Here is an 18,775-nt window from a genome sequence, read left to right as displayed (position 1 = left end):
ATATATATATATATATATATATATATATATATATATAGATAGATAGATGGTGTGGGTATAGACATTTCTATTTTAATATTAATAAATGTTTAATATATAATAAAAAGTATGTAAATTAAATATTAAATATAAAACAATTTTTTATTTTTGTTTATTAATTTATTTTTACAGACTAGATCCATAACAAAACTACCATATCCATAACTTTGACAAGGTGTGGATTTTACCCACTAAAATAACAAACTATAACGCCCATTTTTATAATTTTGTCCAAAAGTTAAACATATATTTTCAAAAGTATATATATATATATATATATATATATATATATATATATATATATATATATATATATATATAGATTTAGGTTCATTTGAGATCATTCTAATTTTGTGAGACCGTGAGACAAAATCTAAAAATAATTTTAAAATGCAAAATAAATGGAAAAATCCAAAAATTCTTTTTTTAAATATTATTTTCGGAACTTGAATTAACTAAAAAAAATAAAAAAAAATATAAAAAAAAAAAAAAAAATTCCGTTTTTTTTTAAAAAAAATACGTGAAATATTCTAAATAGAATATTACACTGACATATTATAAAAAATAATTTTAAAATGCAAAATAAATGGAAAAATCTAAAACTTCTTTTTTTAAATATTATTTTCGGAACTTGAATTAACTAAAAAAATAAAAAAAATAAAAAAAATTCTATTTTTTTTGAAAAATACGTGAAATATTCTAAATAGAATATTACACTGTATATATTCTAAAAATAATTTTAAAATGCAAAATAAATGGAAAAATCAAAAAAAAAAAATTTAAATATTATTTTCGGAACATGAATTAACTAAAAAAATAAAAAAATAATAAAAAAAATAAAAAAATGCGTCTCACGGTCTCACAAAATATAGGTGGTCTCAAATGAACCTAACCTCTCTCTCTCTCTCTCTCTCTCTCTATATATATATATATATATATATATATATATATATATATATATATATATATATATATATATATATATATATATATATATATACTAGCCGTCTACCCGCGCAAAGCGGCGGGGCACGTGAGTTCTTTCGGTGATATGTTTCCATTACAAAATTGTTATGTTAAAAAAAAGTACATGTTGAAGACAATATAATCAAACTATGGTGTTATTTGTTACATCATGCATCAAATAACCAATAAAAAGCAACCAATCAAGACGACACAAAATATTAATCGTGCAATACTTCTTTATACACCACATTTGCTGTATAAACCCCATCACCTTTTGAATTTTCGTTAGGGTTTACTAATACTTTTGTATTGCAACGTGAAACCCCTCTGGACAATGCAACATAAAGTTGTCCATGCGAGAATACTGGTTCTGGAAGATAGATACCTACATATGGAATTGTTTGTCCCTGAGCTTTATTGATTGTCATTGCAAAGCACAATCGAATAGGAAACTGTTTCCTCATTAGAGGATCGATGGTTGCTACTAATTGCTTGTAACTGGTATTGGTTTCATATCGATGGATGTGGATTCGCATATGAAATCAATTGTGTTCGCATCTATGAAATCAGTTCGCATATGACATCAATTGAGTTCGCATTTGGTTTTGTGGGTCAAAACAGTTCGCATAAGAAGTTCACGATTTGTTTGAGGTTAATTGATTTTGATTTCGCAAGCTTGGAGTCGGAGATCTGGATTGTGTTCGCATCTATAGAATGCGAGGAGAATTTAATGGTGATATTCAGTTCGCATTTGGTGACACAAGTACGTGGTTGATGATTTTTGGTTGGTTCGCATTTGAAATTAGTGGGTTTCGCATTTGGGTTCGTATCTGGGTTTCTCAAACAACTGAAATGCGAATATGAGACAACTGATTAATTTCTCAGTTAATGCGATGAAATGCGAATGAACTCAAAGACGGATGGATGCAAGATGCGAAGAATTTGAATGAAAATGCGATGTTTTTAATGTATAAATGCGAATTGGGGAAGAAAGCTTAGAGTTTCGCATTTGGCACCTGATCTTTTCAAGAAATAATATAAGTGGTCCAACTTCGCAAAATGGGGTCATTTAATCAGAAAATCGATCATTCTTCAAATATGACATTTAATCAGAAAATCGATCTAAAAATGAGACATTTGGTGTTTATCGATTTTTCAGGGTCGACGGGTTGTATGAAAAGCGAAGGCTGAGTAATTGAAAATTAGAGGATCGATGGTTGCTACTAATTACTTGTAACTGGTATTGGTTTCATATCGATGGATGTGGATTCGCATATGAAATCAATTGTGTTCGCATCTATGAAATCAGTTCGCATATGACATCAATTGAGTTCGCATTTGGTTTTGTGGGTCAAAACAGTTCGCATAAGAAGTTCACGATTTGTTTGAGGTTAATTGATTTTGATTTCGCAAGCTTGGAGTCGGAGATCTGGATTGTGTTCGCATCTATAGAATGCGAGGAGAATTTAATGGTGATATTCAGTTCGCATTTGGTGACACAAGTACGTGGTTGATGATTTTTGGTTGGTTCGCATTTGAAATTAGTGGGTTTCGCATTTGGGTTCGTATCTGGGTTTCTCAAACAACTGAAATGCGAATATGAGACAACTGATTAATTTCTCAGTTAATGCGATGAAATGCGAATGAACTCAAAGACGGATGGATGCAAGATGCGAAGAATTTGAATGAAAATGCGAAGTTTTTAATGTATAAATGCGAATTGGGGAAGAAAGCTTAGAGTTTCGCATTTGGCACCTGATCTTTTCAAGAAATAATATAAGTGGTCCAACTTCGCAAAATGGGGTCATTTAATCAGAAAATCGATCATTCTTCAAATATGACATTTAATCAGAAAATCGATCTAAAAATGAGACATTTGATAGAACTATTTACCTGGATAGTGGTGAAGATGGAGATGGTTAGTGAAGGCTTCAACGTTGGGGTTTAATTAGAGTGTGAATACAAAGATAGGGGAGAAGACAAAGATGGTAGACGATGGTGGTGAGGTCATGATAACAGTTCGATTTATGTGATTTTCACCCAATTCATAACAAAAATTGTTATTTTTCTTGAAAACAAACATTAATTAAATGGATAAGGATTCAACAACTACAGTAAAATGATAGAGTAATAAGATATTTCCTTCATTAACTGGAGTCCATATCAGTACAGATAGTTGAAGATATACCTGAATTGATACAGATAGTTGAGAAATGTCAAAAGGACACAAATACCCTTAGTACCACTTAAACAAGAAAGCTTTACTCTAGATACACTTATACAAGAATATTTAATATACAAATGATTACCCAAAATGTAGACAAACATCAGAACCTGAAATGGAGAGGAAACACCGGAAATTGAGAGTAAACATTGACGATTATGTGATAAATGACTGAAAAGAACACTTTAAAATTGCTAACAAAAACCTGTATTGTTAGAGAACGTTTGTAAATTAATAGTGTTTGCCTCCTGGTTCTGCAATAGAGAGAGAGAGAGAGAGAGAGAGAGAGAGATGGTTGGAGACCTATGACCACAAAAAGAGAATATGTGTGTGCATATGGCTTAAAGAGCACTAACCTTGAAATCGTGTTGGATCCTGGTCCACTGTGACACTTGTGAAAATGGTTGTCTGAGGTTTCTAGAGAGTCGAGTGCGACCAGCTGTGAGTAGTAGTTGGTTAGGTCTCCAGGTATGTGTGTAAAATGCGTAACACTTACGACCTCACAGATAAGAAATTTTTTGCAGTCAATTGGTCATATAAGGGGATGGGGCAGAGATATGAAGAAAAAGATTCGTTCTAGACTTGACCGGTGCAATCGATCAAAATCAAATAATTAGAGAATAGAACAGTAGCATATGCTAGATGTCGAGAGATGGGGGTTGTGAACGGTGGTAAGATGAAGTGCGATGATGATGAAGGTGGCCTGTTTGATGGTAGTGAAGGTTATGTGACAACAAAGTTTACTGATGGTGTTGTGATGTTCGATATTCGGGTTTCTAAAGGAGATATGCAAGAGAAGAGAAAGGCAGAGGTGTTTAGCAGCGACTGTAATGGTCTCAGTGGTCAAGGTGTGGTGGGTAACTGCGTCGAATATGGGAGGAATTTTAGAGTATTTAATAGAGAGGGAGAGAGTTCAAGGAGAGAAGAGATGGCGACTCATCTAGGGTTATTCTACAAGGAAGGGCTATAGATACTAAGATAAGAGATGATATATAAAGTTTATCTATAGACCAATTCAATTGGCAAAATCTGAGGAAGACGGGTTCTTCTTTGACCAGTTCAATTTGAAGAAGAAAGCCAAAGCCTATTCAATATGTACGTAATTCATGTTAACCGCGTAAGATTTGGTATTTTTCTATGCATAAACTCATTGTAAATAGCGTAATAAGGGTTATACCTCTTAAAATTTAATATTATTTTATTAATGATTACTTGTACTAACAGCTTAATGGTTTGGACGTCTTAAAAAATATTATTATTATATTGAATCTATTTATGGAAATAGTTGGATTTCTATTATAAAGTAGTATAGATATATATATATATATATTCTTTAAAAATACTAAATTTAAAACAAGAATAAATTACTTTGTTTTTCGGTTCTTGATAAAAGGATAATACCCTAAACAATACCGATTGTAAAAAGGAATATATCCCAACAACCACTCAGAAAACTTGATCTAAAAATCAACTCTCTTCAGTCCGAAAACAGCACTCGCCTAAAATTGAAAATTCACAAAGAAGGTCAGAAATTCATCTTCGTCTATGGAGCTAACACTAGATCAGTTGAAGCAGTACGACGGCACAGATCCATCAAACCCCATATACATCGGCGTGAAGGGTCGTATCTTTGATGTAAGCACCGCAAAGTCCTTCTATGGTCCTGGCGGCTCCTACGCAATGTTTGCCGGTAAAGATGCGAGCAGGGCCCTAGCCAAGATGAGCAAGAACGATGAGGATGTTATTGGATCTCTCCATGGGCTCACCGAAAAGGAGTTGGGAATTCTTGATGATTGGGAAAAGAAATTCGAAGCTAAGTACCCAATTGTTGGTTCTCTCGCTGCTTAATTAGATGATCGATTTTCTATACAGTTGACTGTTTGGCTTATTAAATTGCAACACTGTTGGTTTTAGTTGTGTATCATGATTTCAAAATCCGAATTTCATATACAGTGACTGTGTGGAAATGAACCCTAAGTTATATGTGTACGTGTGTCACTTGTAATGGGGTTGAATCGTTTGGCTTGAATAAGAGTTCTGTCTCAAATTATGTGTCTTCGTTTTTCTGTTCCCTATATATCGACTCTGATTGATAACATGGTGATTAATGTGAATATTAGTTGTTTCTATGCATAGATAGTAGGATAGTCAGAATTAACAAGGATTTTGCTTTGATGGATTTTAGGATCTGAAAAATGCTTTTCCAATCGTGCCTTGTTGCTCTCTTAGCTATCATGACTCATGATTGTAAAGATCATAATTTGATTTCTTATGTTTGGCATCTGACTCATGTGTTTGGTGTTAAGATTAAAATCGATTATTGGTCAGATTTTGATTTGAGCTTGGTTAACAAATTTCCTTCTATTTTGCCTATTTTGGTCTTATAATTTGGGTCTGTTGGGTTTAACTGTTACTTCAACTGTTAGATCATCTCCAAAAAGTTTTACGGGTTATTACATACAATGGAGCAGATTTTACATTTGGGAAAAAACATACCTCAATGATTGTGTTTTCATACTTACCTTCTTATTACCCTCTTTTTGTTATTTTCTTTGAGCTTTATTGGTTGTATCTATCTGCTTACACCCCTCTCCCTGTTATGCACATTGGGGGCCGAATATCGTATGCATAACAGCATGAGGTCATCTATCTTATCATCTATGGAGGCAACTATGGAGTTGGTATGTGAGGTTAGGGTGGTAGGAGTTTTCCATCATACTAGTGGAGTTGGTACATTTTAACTAGCTTTAAAAATAGTTTAACAAGTGTTTTTTTGTAGGAAAGTGTTAATTATGTAATTTTTATGAAATAGGAGAGAAATTTCAAAAAAATAATAATATATCAATAAAAGGTATTTTAGGCTCTTAGTCATTCATCATTGCCCAATCTTAGGTATAATCTTAGGTATTGCAAGACCAGGATATGGAAATCAACCAAAAAATCAATAAACCTCTTCATAAAGCTATAATCAAAAGAAATTCAAAGCTTGATACGAGATTTTATGTTGAATCGCAAAGAACTCCACAATTTCCTTTACTATTTTGCCACTAAATGTTGTCTCTCTCTGTCTCTGCTGCCGATATCTAGGGTTTTTGGAAACGGTTTTTGTTTGAAATTTTAATGCTGAAATCCTCTTTAAATCAAAGTTTGGATGAACTTAACCCCGTGTTTGGATGAACTTAACCCCGTGTTATGTACGATTCGATTTCGCATGAGATAAGCATCTTTCAAACTTCAAACAAAAGTTGATCATTAAAAACTTCGATTTCCCATGAGATAAGCATCTTTCAAACTTCAAACAAAAGTTGATCATTAAAAACTTATTAAAAATAACCTTACGTTTGAATTTATCAAAAACGTACCACAAAGTTTGATTTTATCAAAATTTTGCACAAAGTTTGATTTTATCAAAATTTTGCACAAAATTTATCAAAAATGTTATTTACTCTATTTCTTATATTTTTTCTATATAATTGTCATTAACTATTACAACCACAAATCAGCAACCTTGAAGGTTGCCTATTGAATTTAAGAGGGTTCCTTATTTTTTGAATCGTCAACACTAGACGAGATACTTGGTCCCCTAAAAAAAGTTTCAAAATCGTCTTCTCTTAAAATCAAAATTCTTCCTTCTTAATCATCAAGCTTGAAGATTATCCATGGGTTAAATTCTCAAGCTTCATTGGTGCAAATTAAACATTTTTTTTCTGCCCGCCACGTGTTCGATAAAATGTCTAAATGAGTTTTTCAAGTGTTGCAGCCATTTTAGGACTCGAGAATATGTAGTTTCTTCTTGATCTTGTTTTTCATTGTGCACTCCAACCTTTTGTTGGAGTGTCACATTTTACTTTGGATTTTTGTTTTTCATTTCGAGCCTTTCCTTGAGGCTTTAATAAGATTTGTTTGTGTGTTTATGGCGTATTCTCATACATTTGCGAGCCAAACTCGGTCGTGTCATTTTCAGTAGTTTCATTGTTGCCCGAATGGTGTGATAGGCGGTAAGGGGATTTCTCATATCAAGAGCTTGCACCTCCTTACGGATGAGCGTAGAGCTGTGTTGCGAGAGGTTATTTCTTTAGGCCATGGATTGTTTACGTCAGTAGCAACAATATTGAAGGAGTTTGGTCAATGGCTATGTAAGGATTGTGTGAGTCTACATGCCTTAAGTCGCTCATGTTGCCACTCAGATGGTCTTGTTAAATTTAATGGTGAGGTTGATGATATGAGTGAACATATTGTTGTATTCAAAAGTTGCCACCCAATGAACTAGAGGTCGACCTCAATGAGGGGTTTGTGTTGGATGCTTAACCCCTTGATCGTGTGTTTAAGCTACCTATCACCACAATCAAAAGTATCCCTTATAACTATAGTATAGCTTTCTCTCAGGCTTTAAAAACAACCATTTCCAAGGTGGTTGCTTATCCCAGGTCCATTGAAGCGTGGGTTACATTGTTAATTCTTCCTAGGTGTACTCTTCAAGTGTCCAGGCCCAATAATAGGCAAGAAGGTAGGTCTGGGTACAGGAAGTCTTTGCATCATCGAAATATCTTAAACACATTAGTTACTTGGGGTACAGAAGACGGTATAGCGAAACTTGTTAAAAACTTAGTTGACAATGCAAGGCTGGAGCAACAAGGCAAAAAAAAAGTCTACATTTAGGAGGATAGAACACGGGGCGATACTAATGTTAGACAATGTATCCATAAGGTTGCAAATGGGCATTTCACAGCAACAATGAAAGTATTATGTTCCTCGGGGATTGCTCCATACGGGGATGATACCACGAAGGCATTGGAGAATAAGCATCTACACAAGCCGCTACCATCCATGTCGAGTACCATATATTAAGTACCTTCCTTTGTAGTGGATATTGACAATGTCCTTGGGGGCATTAAATCATTCCCTAAAGGAACCTCATGTGGGAGAGATGAGTTGAGAGTTCAACACATTTTAGATGCTCTTTGTAAAGAAGGTTCAACTATAGCCAAAGACCTCCTACGTGCTATTACATATGTGGTTAATCTATGGCTAGGGGGAAGATGCCTTTCGAGTTTGGCAGAATTTGTTGCCTATGCTCCTCTTACACCGCTTTTAAAACCTGACAAGGGAATACAACCTATTGCAATAGGCACTATATGGAGATGTTTGGTTTCCAAGGTGGCTATGAAAGGTGTTGGTAAAGAAATGACCAAGTATCTCAATGATTTTCAGTTTGGGTTCGGGGTGTCGGGTGGCACTGAGGTCGTATTACATAACATCAACATGGTGTTGAGTGAGCGCCACAATGACGAGTCTCTTTCCATGCTTACTGTGGACTTCTCCAATGCTTTTGACCTTGTTGACAGATCCCCATTACTTCATGATGTCAGATTGAGGTGCCCTTCTATATCATTGTGGGTGGAATTCCTATATGGTCAAGCAGCAAGGTTGTATCTGATGGGTTTTAGACATTACAAAACAAACTTAAAACTCTTAAGTGTGCATGCAACCTAAAACAATATATATGTTTTCATTATTGAGCCTGTAATTATGTACATCAAAATAAGAACCCTAGAAACCCTAGGTTATTTTCAAAAATCACATAAAAGGGTTTATAGTTACATAACTTATTGATACTGTAGCAAATAACAATGGTCCTTGTGTTGTTGAAGCTTTGGAAGCAAGCACCACAAGCGTCGTGCCTCTAATGGTTCACACCCAAGCTAGTAAGAAGGATATTGAGGAGAGAGGAGGGATGAGGTAAGAATTTCGGCCAACCCAAGGCCAACCTAAGAGAAAGAAGAGATGGTTGAAAATCAAAGGCATGGGGGTCTTTATATAGTGCAACAAGGAAACCTTAGATAACCCTAATTTGAATAAAATATACCTAAGCTAGCAAGAAGGATATTGAGGAGAGAGGAGGGGTGAGGTAAGAATTTCAGCCAACCCAAGGCAAACCCAAGAGGAAGAAGAGATGGTTGAAAATCAAAGGCATGGGGGTCTTTATATAGTGCAACAAGGAAACCCTAGATAACCCTAATTTGAATAAAATATATTAATTTAATTTGGTAATTATCTACTTCCTTGTTATCCACATGGGATATTCTAGAACCCCTAAAATATCCCCTCCAAAATAGTTGGATTAGGTGTCTAAACACATAACTATAATTAGTATAAACTTGAATTGATGGTAGCACAGTCATTTTGGGTTGCCATCAAATCTGACAATTGAATAGGAAGAATGTTAGAGAGAGAAAATGATTTATTAATTTATTACTTAGTTAATAAATTAATTAGAAATCAAAATAAATGATTTATTAATGTATTATGGAAATAATATATTAATTAGAAATTATATTATTTAATTAATATTTAATCAGAAATTAATTTGGAATTAATTTTGGGATTAAAGGAATTAATTAAAACTGCAGAGACTAAAGGTGACAATGTTCAATAGTTGAGCATTGGGCAATTATAGAACCTCCCTAAAGAGGGGGGGGGGGGGGGGGGGGGAACAAAATATAGAACAACAATCTTAAAGGTATGTTTCATAAACCTTTATTATGTGAATTTTGTTTATACACTAGTGATCTAGAGTTTATACTTTGTTGTTCATTATTGTATGTTCAATTAGAGAAAACATAGATCTTTAATTAGGGTTGCATGCACACATAGGATTGTATGTTTTGCTAAAACCCATCAAAACCGTCCAAGGCTATACCAGAAAAGATATGGAGCCTTTTGTTTAACTATTGAACCCTACACTTTTAATTAATTTTTTTAATCTCAAAATTAATTCCAATTAATTTATGATGAAATATTAATTAAATACTATTATTTCTAATTAATATATTATTCTCATCATATATTAATAAATTATTTTTTCAATTTATTAATCAAATAATAAATGAATCTTTCTCTCTCTAAAAATCATCATGTACAATCGCTATGTTTGAGGGCAACCCAAAAAAACTATGCTACTATCAAATTCAATTTTATACTAATTATAGTTATGGGCTTAGACACATAATCCAACAGTTTCCCACTTGGATAAGTTTGTAACTATAATTGTCAGTATAACTTCTAAACTGATCAACAAATTATAGCTTCCAAAAACCGCTATCAAACTGTGTCCCAGTTAGTTACGTTTCATAAGATAAGTGATCATATAATCCTCCATTCTACAATATATATCATTCGAACATGAGACGTGGAACAAAATCAATCTCATTGTCCAATACTTTGTTTCCTGATTTCTGATTTGTAATGGCATAAGACTTCTAATCGAACACATCAATTTAGTCATGATCGAGTCTAATACTATAAGTCAACACCAAATCACCGAGGGGCCTAAAGATATCGCTTTTCCCGTTAGGGCAAAAAGAACGAATAAACTTTGACATATATGCTTGCACCATTTACTCATCAGATCATGTACAACAACACGTTTTATAACATCAAGTTACTTATGTGTTTACGTATCATCAATGCATAACTGACTTGTAAACCACAACTTATATATCTTTGTTTGAAGATTATAAGATATTATCATCTCATAATTAGTCGTGATAGATTCCATGAAGTAATACTTTGAGCGTCAGTTAATCCAATACTTAAATCTCCATTTCAAAGTACTCATGAACATTATAGAAATGCCATTGCAACGTCTAAAACTCTTTAGACAATCTACAATTCAATTTATGACAGTCTTAATTCACTACTTACTTCCAAAAGTACGAACGACTGTGCAGTTTGAATAATCGAAGTATTCGGGAAGTAAAACATGCAAAAATGAAACAATAATAAAAAGTAGAAATAATATATCAGTTTTAAATAAATAAAAAAATATGGCAAAAGTAGCGATCAATCTCTCTAAGGTTAGTGGATGTGGTGTCACACTTTAGCTAAAACTTGCAATTTGCATGACGTAGGTTGTCACACTTGCCATTTTATATATATATATATATATATATATATATATATATATATATATATATATATATATATATATATATATATAAATTTAGAAAATAAATATTGTAAACATATTATTTTTAAAAAAACATAGAAACTCAAAAAAAAAAAAAAAAAAAAACATAGAACTTAAAAGCATCACAAGACCGCTAGAAATTCGGAAACATCACACTAGAAATTCAAACACACATCTCATTTAAAACTGGAAGACAAAGACTTCAAATTTGACGCCATTCGGGGCTCTGCCTCACAACTTGCTAAAACTCAACAAGCTTGAAATCTTTGTCAGTTTCAACACGGGAAGCCTCAAGAGCATTCGATAGCAAAATATTTTCGTTTTCACCATTTCCGGCATCATGCATCACCCTACGAAACACAATGGTAGATCGAGTTGCGAGTGTGTGTGCATTTCTCCATTTGGCGTAGAATAGATTTTCTTTTCTTCGAGGTTGAAGGGTTTGGCGGTTGTATATGTCGACGACTTTACTCCAAAAAGTAGTCGAAGGGTTGTCATTGTGGTGTGGATCTTTTGCTACATCAATCCATAAACACAAACGAGTAAGATCTCTTTTTCAATCGACCAAACAATAACCATTTTTAGTGATTAGATATAGAAAATGATGGAAAAATAAGAAAGTTAAGAGAATAGATATAAGGAGATTTGAATGGGGTGAATAGTGAATAAGGATGAAGTTATTTATAGTTGAAGATTAAAAGTTTAAAATACGAAATTTTGAAAAAAAAAACGGTTATATTTTTGAAATTAGGTATTTTTTGGAAATAAGACAATTTTTGAAAAAAAAAGTTTGAATAATAAATGGGTAAAAAAAATCTCTCTCATCGGTGAACTATCATTGAGTTGTTGAACCGAACTTGACATGACGAGGACTCAACACGGTATTCACCGAGGTCATCGAGTTCGTAGTTGAGTCCACATCCAAAGGTGTGACAATCAGATGCAACGTTGCATAAAACTCACTAGCCTAAAAAGGGTAATTCCAAATACACTAATTGATTTCCAAATACAACAATCGATTGAGTTGATATATGACGATCAAATGACTATTTTAATTCTATTAAAATAAATTTGCCTTTATTTAAAATTTGAAGATATTAATTTTCAATTTACATTAAACGCCCCTTATATTTATATCAAATTTCAAATAAAACTTTAGTCTTTTTAAAATTTAAGTTTATATATATATATATATATATATATATATATATATATATATATATATATGTGTGTGTGTGTGTGTGTGCGCGTGTGTGTGGTGGTTGTCGAGACCAACAAAATAAATACCCTAAATATTACACACTAAAATAGTGTATGGTGGTAAAGGGATAGTATCCACGGAGATTGGTTCAATTTTATAACTCTATAAAAAATCTCTTTCTAAAAATACTTGTAAAATGATAATAAATTAAAAATGGGGGAATTGATTTTTTGATATACTTGAAACAAACTTGAATTAAACTACGATTTGAATTGACAATTTAACAAAAACAACATTTGATGTAAATCAATAAGAGAATGATGGTTGACTTAAGGTTTCCTCACTTTGACTTTTGATGAACATATCATTAGAATCCAATGGTGCAGTACTTGTTTTAAATCCTCAATTTGGCTATAGTAATCCAAGAAGCTTGAGATTACCTAGACTTTTCTTAGTTGATAAAATGGTTAGAGAAACTCATAACAATTTCCTTAGTCAATGTCACAATTTACATTAAGCATGTAATTAGTGAAAGTCAACTAGCATTAAAACCAAAAAGTCACCAAATCCAAGAGGGGTCAAATGCTTTCACCACCATGTTGGAGGAAATGTTTTTAAGAGTGTGTGAAGCAAAAACAACACAAAAATCATTTTTTGCTTGCTAATTTGAGGATCCTTTACTTAATCAAAAAATTAGTCAACTAATCACCACAAACACATTTAAACTAATGAACTAAAACATACAAGTAGTGATAAGATGTTAAAATACAAAACATTCTCATAAAGATTTAAGAACATGTTCATGGATTCTTCAACATTCAACAAAAGTTCAAATGATTCAACAAAAGTCAACCAAGATTAGTTTAGCCAAGCATGGCTAAACTCAAAGAAACAAAGTTAGAGAAGATTGTACCAAACATTAAGCAAAGAATCAAGAGGTAAAAAGATGATGTTCTTGAGGTGTGTTTGGCCTTCAAAAGTCTTCAAAACTCCAGAGATAATCTTCAAAAATAGGATATCCAAGAGTTTGCAAAAGATGGGCACCAACCTTCCTCAAATAGCCTTCCAAATGGATTTCCGAAATTACCCCTGCAAAGCCTTGCGCGACCCGCGTGCTGTTGCGCGGGTGGTGCCTTACATGGGTTTCTTTGAGTTTTTGGGCCTCCAAAGCATATTCCACTAGCCCAGATCGAATCCAATCACCTCCTATCCCATTTTCTTCAAGTTTTTCTTCATTTTAAGCCCAATTTGGCATCTTCAAATCCTCCAAACTCGCCCGATTAATAATCTACGCACGCTTGAATAAACTCCCGCATCTTGCAAATTTAAAGTTTATTTCTCCCCAAGCTTTCAAATAATCATCAAGCTCGCTCCATGCATCATCTCCACAATCACCAAGCCTAACATCCTTTTTTGACTACCAAATCTCGTTGGTTTCCATACGTCCCGAACACTCCCGCTCCGCTAGACCCGAAAACCTGCAATTTTGCTCACAAAATTCGAAAGTGCCCCAAATAGTCATAAAATAACAAAAAGGAAAATATGCATGGAAATTATCTAAACTATGGATGAAATAAACTAAAATAAACTATAAAAAGAAGTAAACAAAATAAACTATCAATATGGGAAAAGTGAATATACCCTTATAAGGGTATATAACCTTAGGTACCCAAACACACCATAATATGTCGTTTTGTTTGATATATTCGTTATAATGTTATTAAACTTCAACCCTAACTTGATTTACTTTCAAGATTTTCGAAATTCCATTATTATCTTCCTCTTACATCACATCTTTTTGCTGACCAAATTATTTAAGAGTAAGATAAATGTGTAATTTATAAAAATCATGGAAGTAAATCAAGTTAGAAGTTAAATTATAAGAACCTTAGACAATTAGAATGAATTATATGATACAAAACGACGTGGTATGGTAAATTTGGGTACCTAAGCTTATATACTCTTAAGAATATATTCACTTTTCCTTATATATATATATATATATATATATATATATATATATATATATATATATAAAGAGAGAAAGATGTAAGTTCAGTTGAAACAAAAAATATTGTGAAAATAGGAATCATTCTCAGTGAATAATTTATTTTTATCAAAAAACGTGTTGTCGTATAGACATGATGGGGGATGAGTAATATTTATATGTGAATATAAATGTAACTATATTCATATATAAATCAACCACCTTCCATCTGTCAGCAACCACCACCATTGTCGCCACCACCACATCTATCACCGTCATCGTCATCAACACATCTACAACGTACAGACACCACCACAACCAACCACCACTGCCATCGCCACCACCAACCACCAACTACCGTCATCGTCATCAACACATCTACCACCTCCAGACACCACCAACACCACTATCGCCACAACCAACCGGACAAAGAATTGAAAATAACCGATATAGTGGTAAATGACGAATCGAAAGCATACCAAATAATAGGAAAAAAATTAATTGCTTTATTTTTTAAAAAACTAGCAATAATAAATTATATAATTTGTTTGACAACTAAATAAAAAACGGATATTATGTTTTATATAATATAATGAATTTTTTTCTTTAAATCTATAAGTATGATTGTAAACGAACTGAACGTTCATCAATTCAACCGTATTCGTTCATTTGTTTGGTTAAACTTAAACGAACGTATATAAACAAAATTACATTCATGTTCATTTGTTTTGTTTATAACTTTAGTTATTGGAGTTTTCATTTTACTATTATAGTGAGCTTGCTTTAAAAAAATACATTTTTTTTTATATTTAACAAATCGTAAGACAAATCTAGTTTAACGGATATTAATTCAACAAAAAAATAATTTTATAATATTAATGTATTTTAAGCGTATGTAATAGATTGTGATTTCTTAGGTTAATATACAACATTTATTTGTTAATTATTTCAAAATTACTAAAATGAAAAGAGACTAAATATAAAATAAAAACATTAAGGTATGTATATTTAGAAAATCAATCCAAATAAATAGGGCAAAAAAAATATAGAATTTGATGGGAATGCGCCAGTCAGTCGCACCATGATCATATAATTGTATTTAAAAATTTTATAATACCAGTATACTACTTTTGAAGTAATACACGAAATCTTCTTCTTTTTCAATTCCACCGTCTTAATTTTATTTTTTGTACTCTTTTATTTTTTTATTTTTGTTTTTGTTTTTGTTTTTGTTTTTTTCTTTTTTGCTTTTAATTCCTTTTTAATTTATATAATTATTATTATTATTATTATTATTATTATTATTATATTTTACCATTATTATTATTATTGTTATAAATTTTGCACAAAATTTTAACATTCGGACAATATTATCACCGGTTTGGGTTCTCATTTTTTTGGAACCGTTACCCATAATACACCTGAACTAATGTTTTTTTTCTAATATGAAATATTATAATTATATATAATTACTTAAGGATATTTAAAAAACAATCCCATAAAAACAATCCATTACACGACACGACAAAAATATATGATCCGGAAAAAATTGAAATGAAACTGAAATTGGAATTTATGTTTATGTGTATTGTAAAAAAGTGATATCATGTAGTTACAGAAAAAGAGAAAAACAAAAAACTAAAATGTCATTTTCAAGGGTTCATAGGAAAAACACAAAACAAACACACAATGTAGCTACATTTCAATACACCTATTTCTAAACATGTTATAATGGAATTTATTTCCATTCCATCCTAAAAAAGGAAATAGGAAATGGTTTGTTGTTTAGGGGCAAAAAACGAAAAAACACCACTACATTAACAACATAGGAGAATATAACATGTTAAAGGTACATAATGTAGTTACATTTGAATAACAAATAAGTAGGAATACTAAATTCCAAGTATCAAAAATCATCACAAAAGACCATAGTGTTGTCCTATTCCGACTCCTAAATCTAGTATTCTAAATTAACATGGTTATCTTTTGTAGATCCTTTTAGATGGATTTCTTGGTTTGAGCTTTTCACGGATAATAGGTACGTCAATTGCATCTCGCCAAACACATGAGATTGATCTTCCAAATTAGCTGCAAAAGTTATGAAAGTATTACATTTAATATATATATATATATATATATATATGTGTGTGTGTGTGTGTGTGTGTGTGTAAGATAAAATTATATCTTACCAATTTTAATATGAAATTGAGTTCCAGACACTCCCTCTTGAGTTTCAGGCACTCCACTATCTTGAGTTTCAAGCCCTCTATCATCAAATTGAGATTCGGGGAATTACATCATAGGTTCACTTTATCCCTTTACCATTTCAACCGTATGTAGTTCTTCCTCAAGATTATCAAACATGTTTATAACTTCATTTTCTATTGGTGAATAAATCATTTCATCAATCAATGACCTTCCTCCTCTAGCACCACTTGTACCTGCAGATGATTGTCTTCCACCTCTTACCCCCATTGGTCCTCTTCCTCTTCTACCACCACTTGTAGCTGCAGATGGTCCTTTAGGAGATCTTTCATCAAATTTTGTTATTTTAGTCCTACCATGAGGGTTTTCTTACTTAGGAGGGGGCACAATCTTTTCATTCTTGCATGTCCTAACATTGTATCCTTCTTGGAAACAATTGTGACACTTTTTTAATAGAAGGCCTTCCTGACATCTTGCGTTCTTTAGAGGGCAATGGATTATCATATGGAGTTTTAACCTATAATTTGCTTCCATTTAAGGGAACAATAGAAGTGTTATAAGCCAACTGATACTTTTCCTTCTTGAACTGATCAATTACATAGTCAATGAGATTGTGGTGGGTATGGTTTATAGTCACGCATGCATGTACACATGGAAGACTAGATAAAACCCATAGGCTGCATGTACATATCCATCATACCAAGTCTACCATATATCCTTCATAACCACTCGTAACCTCCAATAGAGGCCCACTTGGGATAACCATCCAATTCCTAGTAAATATGTAAAGTTGGTATAATATTTTTACATTTTTTTTATAGAACAATCCAATTTGTAAATGGGAGACAACCCATACCTCATGTTTTGTGCCATTTTCTCATCTTTTGAAGTACCTTTGGTCCAACAACAGTTTTCCTTGAATTTGTACTCCTTATCATTACATCAAACCTCCCATCACATGAAGTATAATCTCTTCTAACATGGTTATCAACGGTTTACCTTAGCACCAACGATTGCAGAGTTAAAAGAGTCGTATATTCCATTTTCTATAGCCTCGCATGCCTTATCTGTTACAAAATAGGCCCTACACCATGTTTTAGGATTTCTTTTCATGAGATTATCACATGCATCATTGTTCAACCCTTTCATCTTTTTCCATATTGTTTTTGAACTCTTGATATGTTATGGACATTGTAGCTTGCCAAAACAAGGTTTTATATATCTCTCAAGTGAAATGCTTGTAAAAATATGCATAAATATGGCGCACATCATGTGGCATCACCTCCTCCACGGCTTCAATAAGACCCTACATTTATATATGATATAAGTAAGGGTTGTTTTGACATAAGTAGGGGTTGGTTTATTATTTCTAATATGTCAAAATTTGTTAAAAGTGTCAATAAATGTACATAGGGGCTATTTAAACATATGTGTTGTTTTGTCATTTCTAGTATGTCAAAATTTGTTAAAAATGTTCAGAAATGTTTACAGGGGCTGTTTTAACATAGGGGTACTTTTGAGTTTTCTAATATGTCAAAATTTGATAAAAAGTATCCACAAATGTCCGTAGGGGTTGGTTTCACATCATGACTATATTATCATTTCTAATATGTCAAAATTTGCTAAAAATGTCCACAAATGTCCATATGGGTTGTTTTCACATAAGGATTGTCCACAATATATTCATATTGGTCAAAATAAGCATTAATAAGTAGAAAATTGCCTTATGTTGGTATGACATTAAAGTAAGTCCATTTCCTTTTAGTGTTTCAATATCCAATTTTAGTAACTCGATGAACCACTTCCAGTTATCTTTATTTCTCTACATTCACAACCACCCATGCAATGGGGTAAATGTGGTTGTTTCCTTCTCGATCACTTGTAGCTAGCAACTCCACTTTAACTTTCCCTTTCAGAAAACATCCATCTAAATAAATCAATTTATGATATCTTTTCAACCATCCTTCTTTTAAAGCCTTAAAACAAATGTGGATTCTTTTGAAATATTTTGCATCCGGATTGACATCAACTCAAATGTCAAAAGTGCTTCTTGGGTTTGATCTCAAACTTCACTACCATAATCACATATCCAAACATAGTGATTAGTCAACTTGCCATCAATTAGTGTAAATGCTAATGCCCTTGCCCTTTCATACTGACCTTTACTGTCATACCCCCGTCCGA

General features: G+C 32.5%; 1 protein-coding gene and 1 long non-coding RNA gene across 2 annotated transcripts; one reads left to right on the top strand and one right to left on the bottom strand.

Annotated features, from left to right (window-relative positions):
- Positions 1-3,125: 3,125 nt before the first annotated feature.
- On the bottom strand, positions 3,126-3,671 carry LOC145034697 (uncharacterized). The gene is made up of 2 exons (XR_013678152.1): positions 3,586-3,671; positions 3,126-3,483 (listed from the first exon to the last, which is right to left on the bottom strand). It is a non-coding gene; the product is annotated as an uncharacterized LOC145034697 (long non-coding RNA).
- A 972-nt stretch (positions 3,672-4,643) lies between these two features.
- On the top strand, positions 4,644-5,287 carry MAPR2 (membrane-associated progesterone binding protein 2). Its single transcript, XM_078983183.1, has one exon. It carries the CDS (start codon positions 4,775-4,777, stop codon positions 5,075-5,077), a length of 303 nt encoding a protein of 100 aa, XP_078839309.1. The 5' UTR covers positions 4,644-4,774; the 3' UTR covers positions 5,078-5,287.
- Positions 5,288-18,775: the final 13,488 nt, after the last annotated feature.

Source organism: Lactuca saligna, chromosome 3 (assembly GCF_052625555.1).
Source record: "Lactuca saligna cultivar CGN05327 chromosome 3, ASM5262555v1, whole genome shotgun sequence".
Lineage (NCBI taxonomy): Eukaryota > Viridiplantae > Streptophyta > Magnoliopsida > Asterales > Asteraceae > Lactuca > Lactuca saligna.
This window is presented reverse-complemented; position numbering and strand designations above follow the sequence as displayed.

What these genes read in the sequence shown, in the direction of transcription:
- MAPR2 (XM_078983183.1), top strand. Translation starts at nt 4,775, where the DNA reads ATGGAGCTAACACTAGATCAGTTGAAGCAGTACGACGGCACAGATCCA.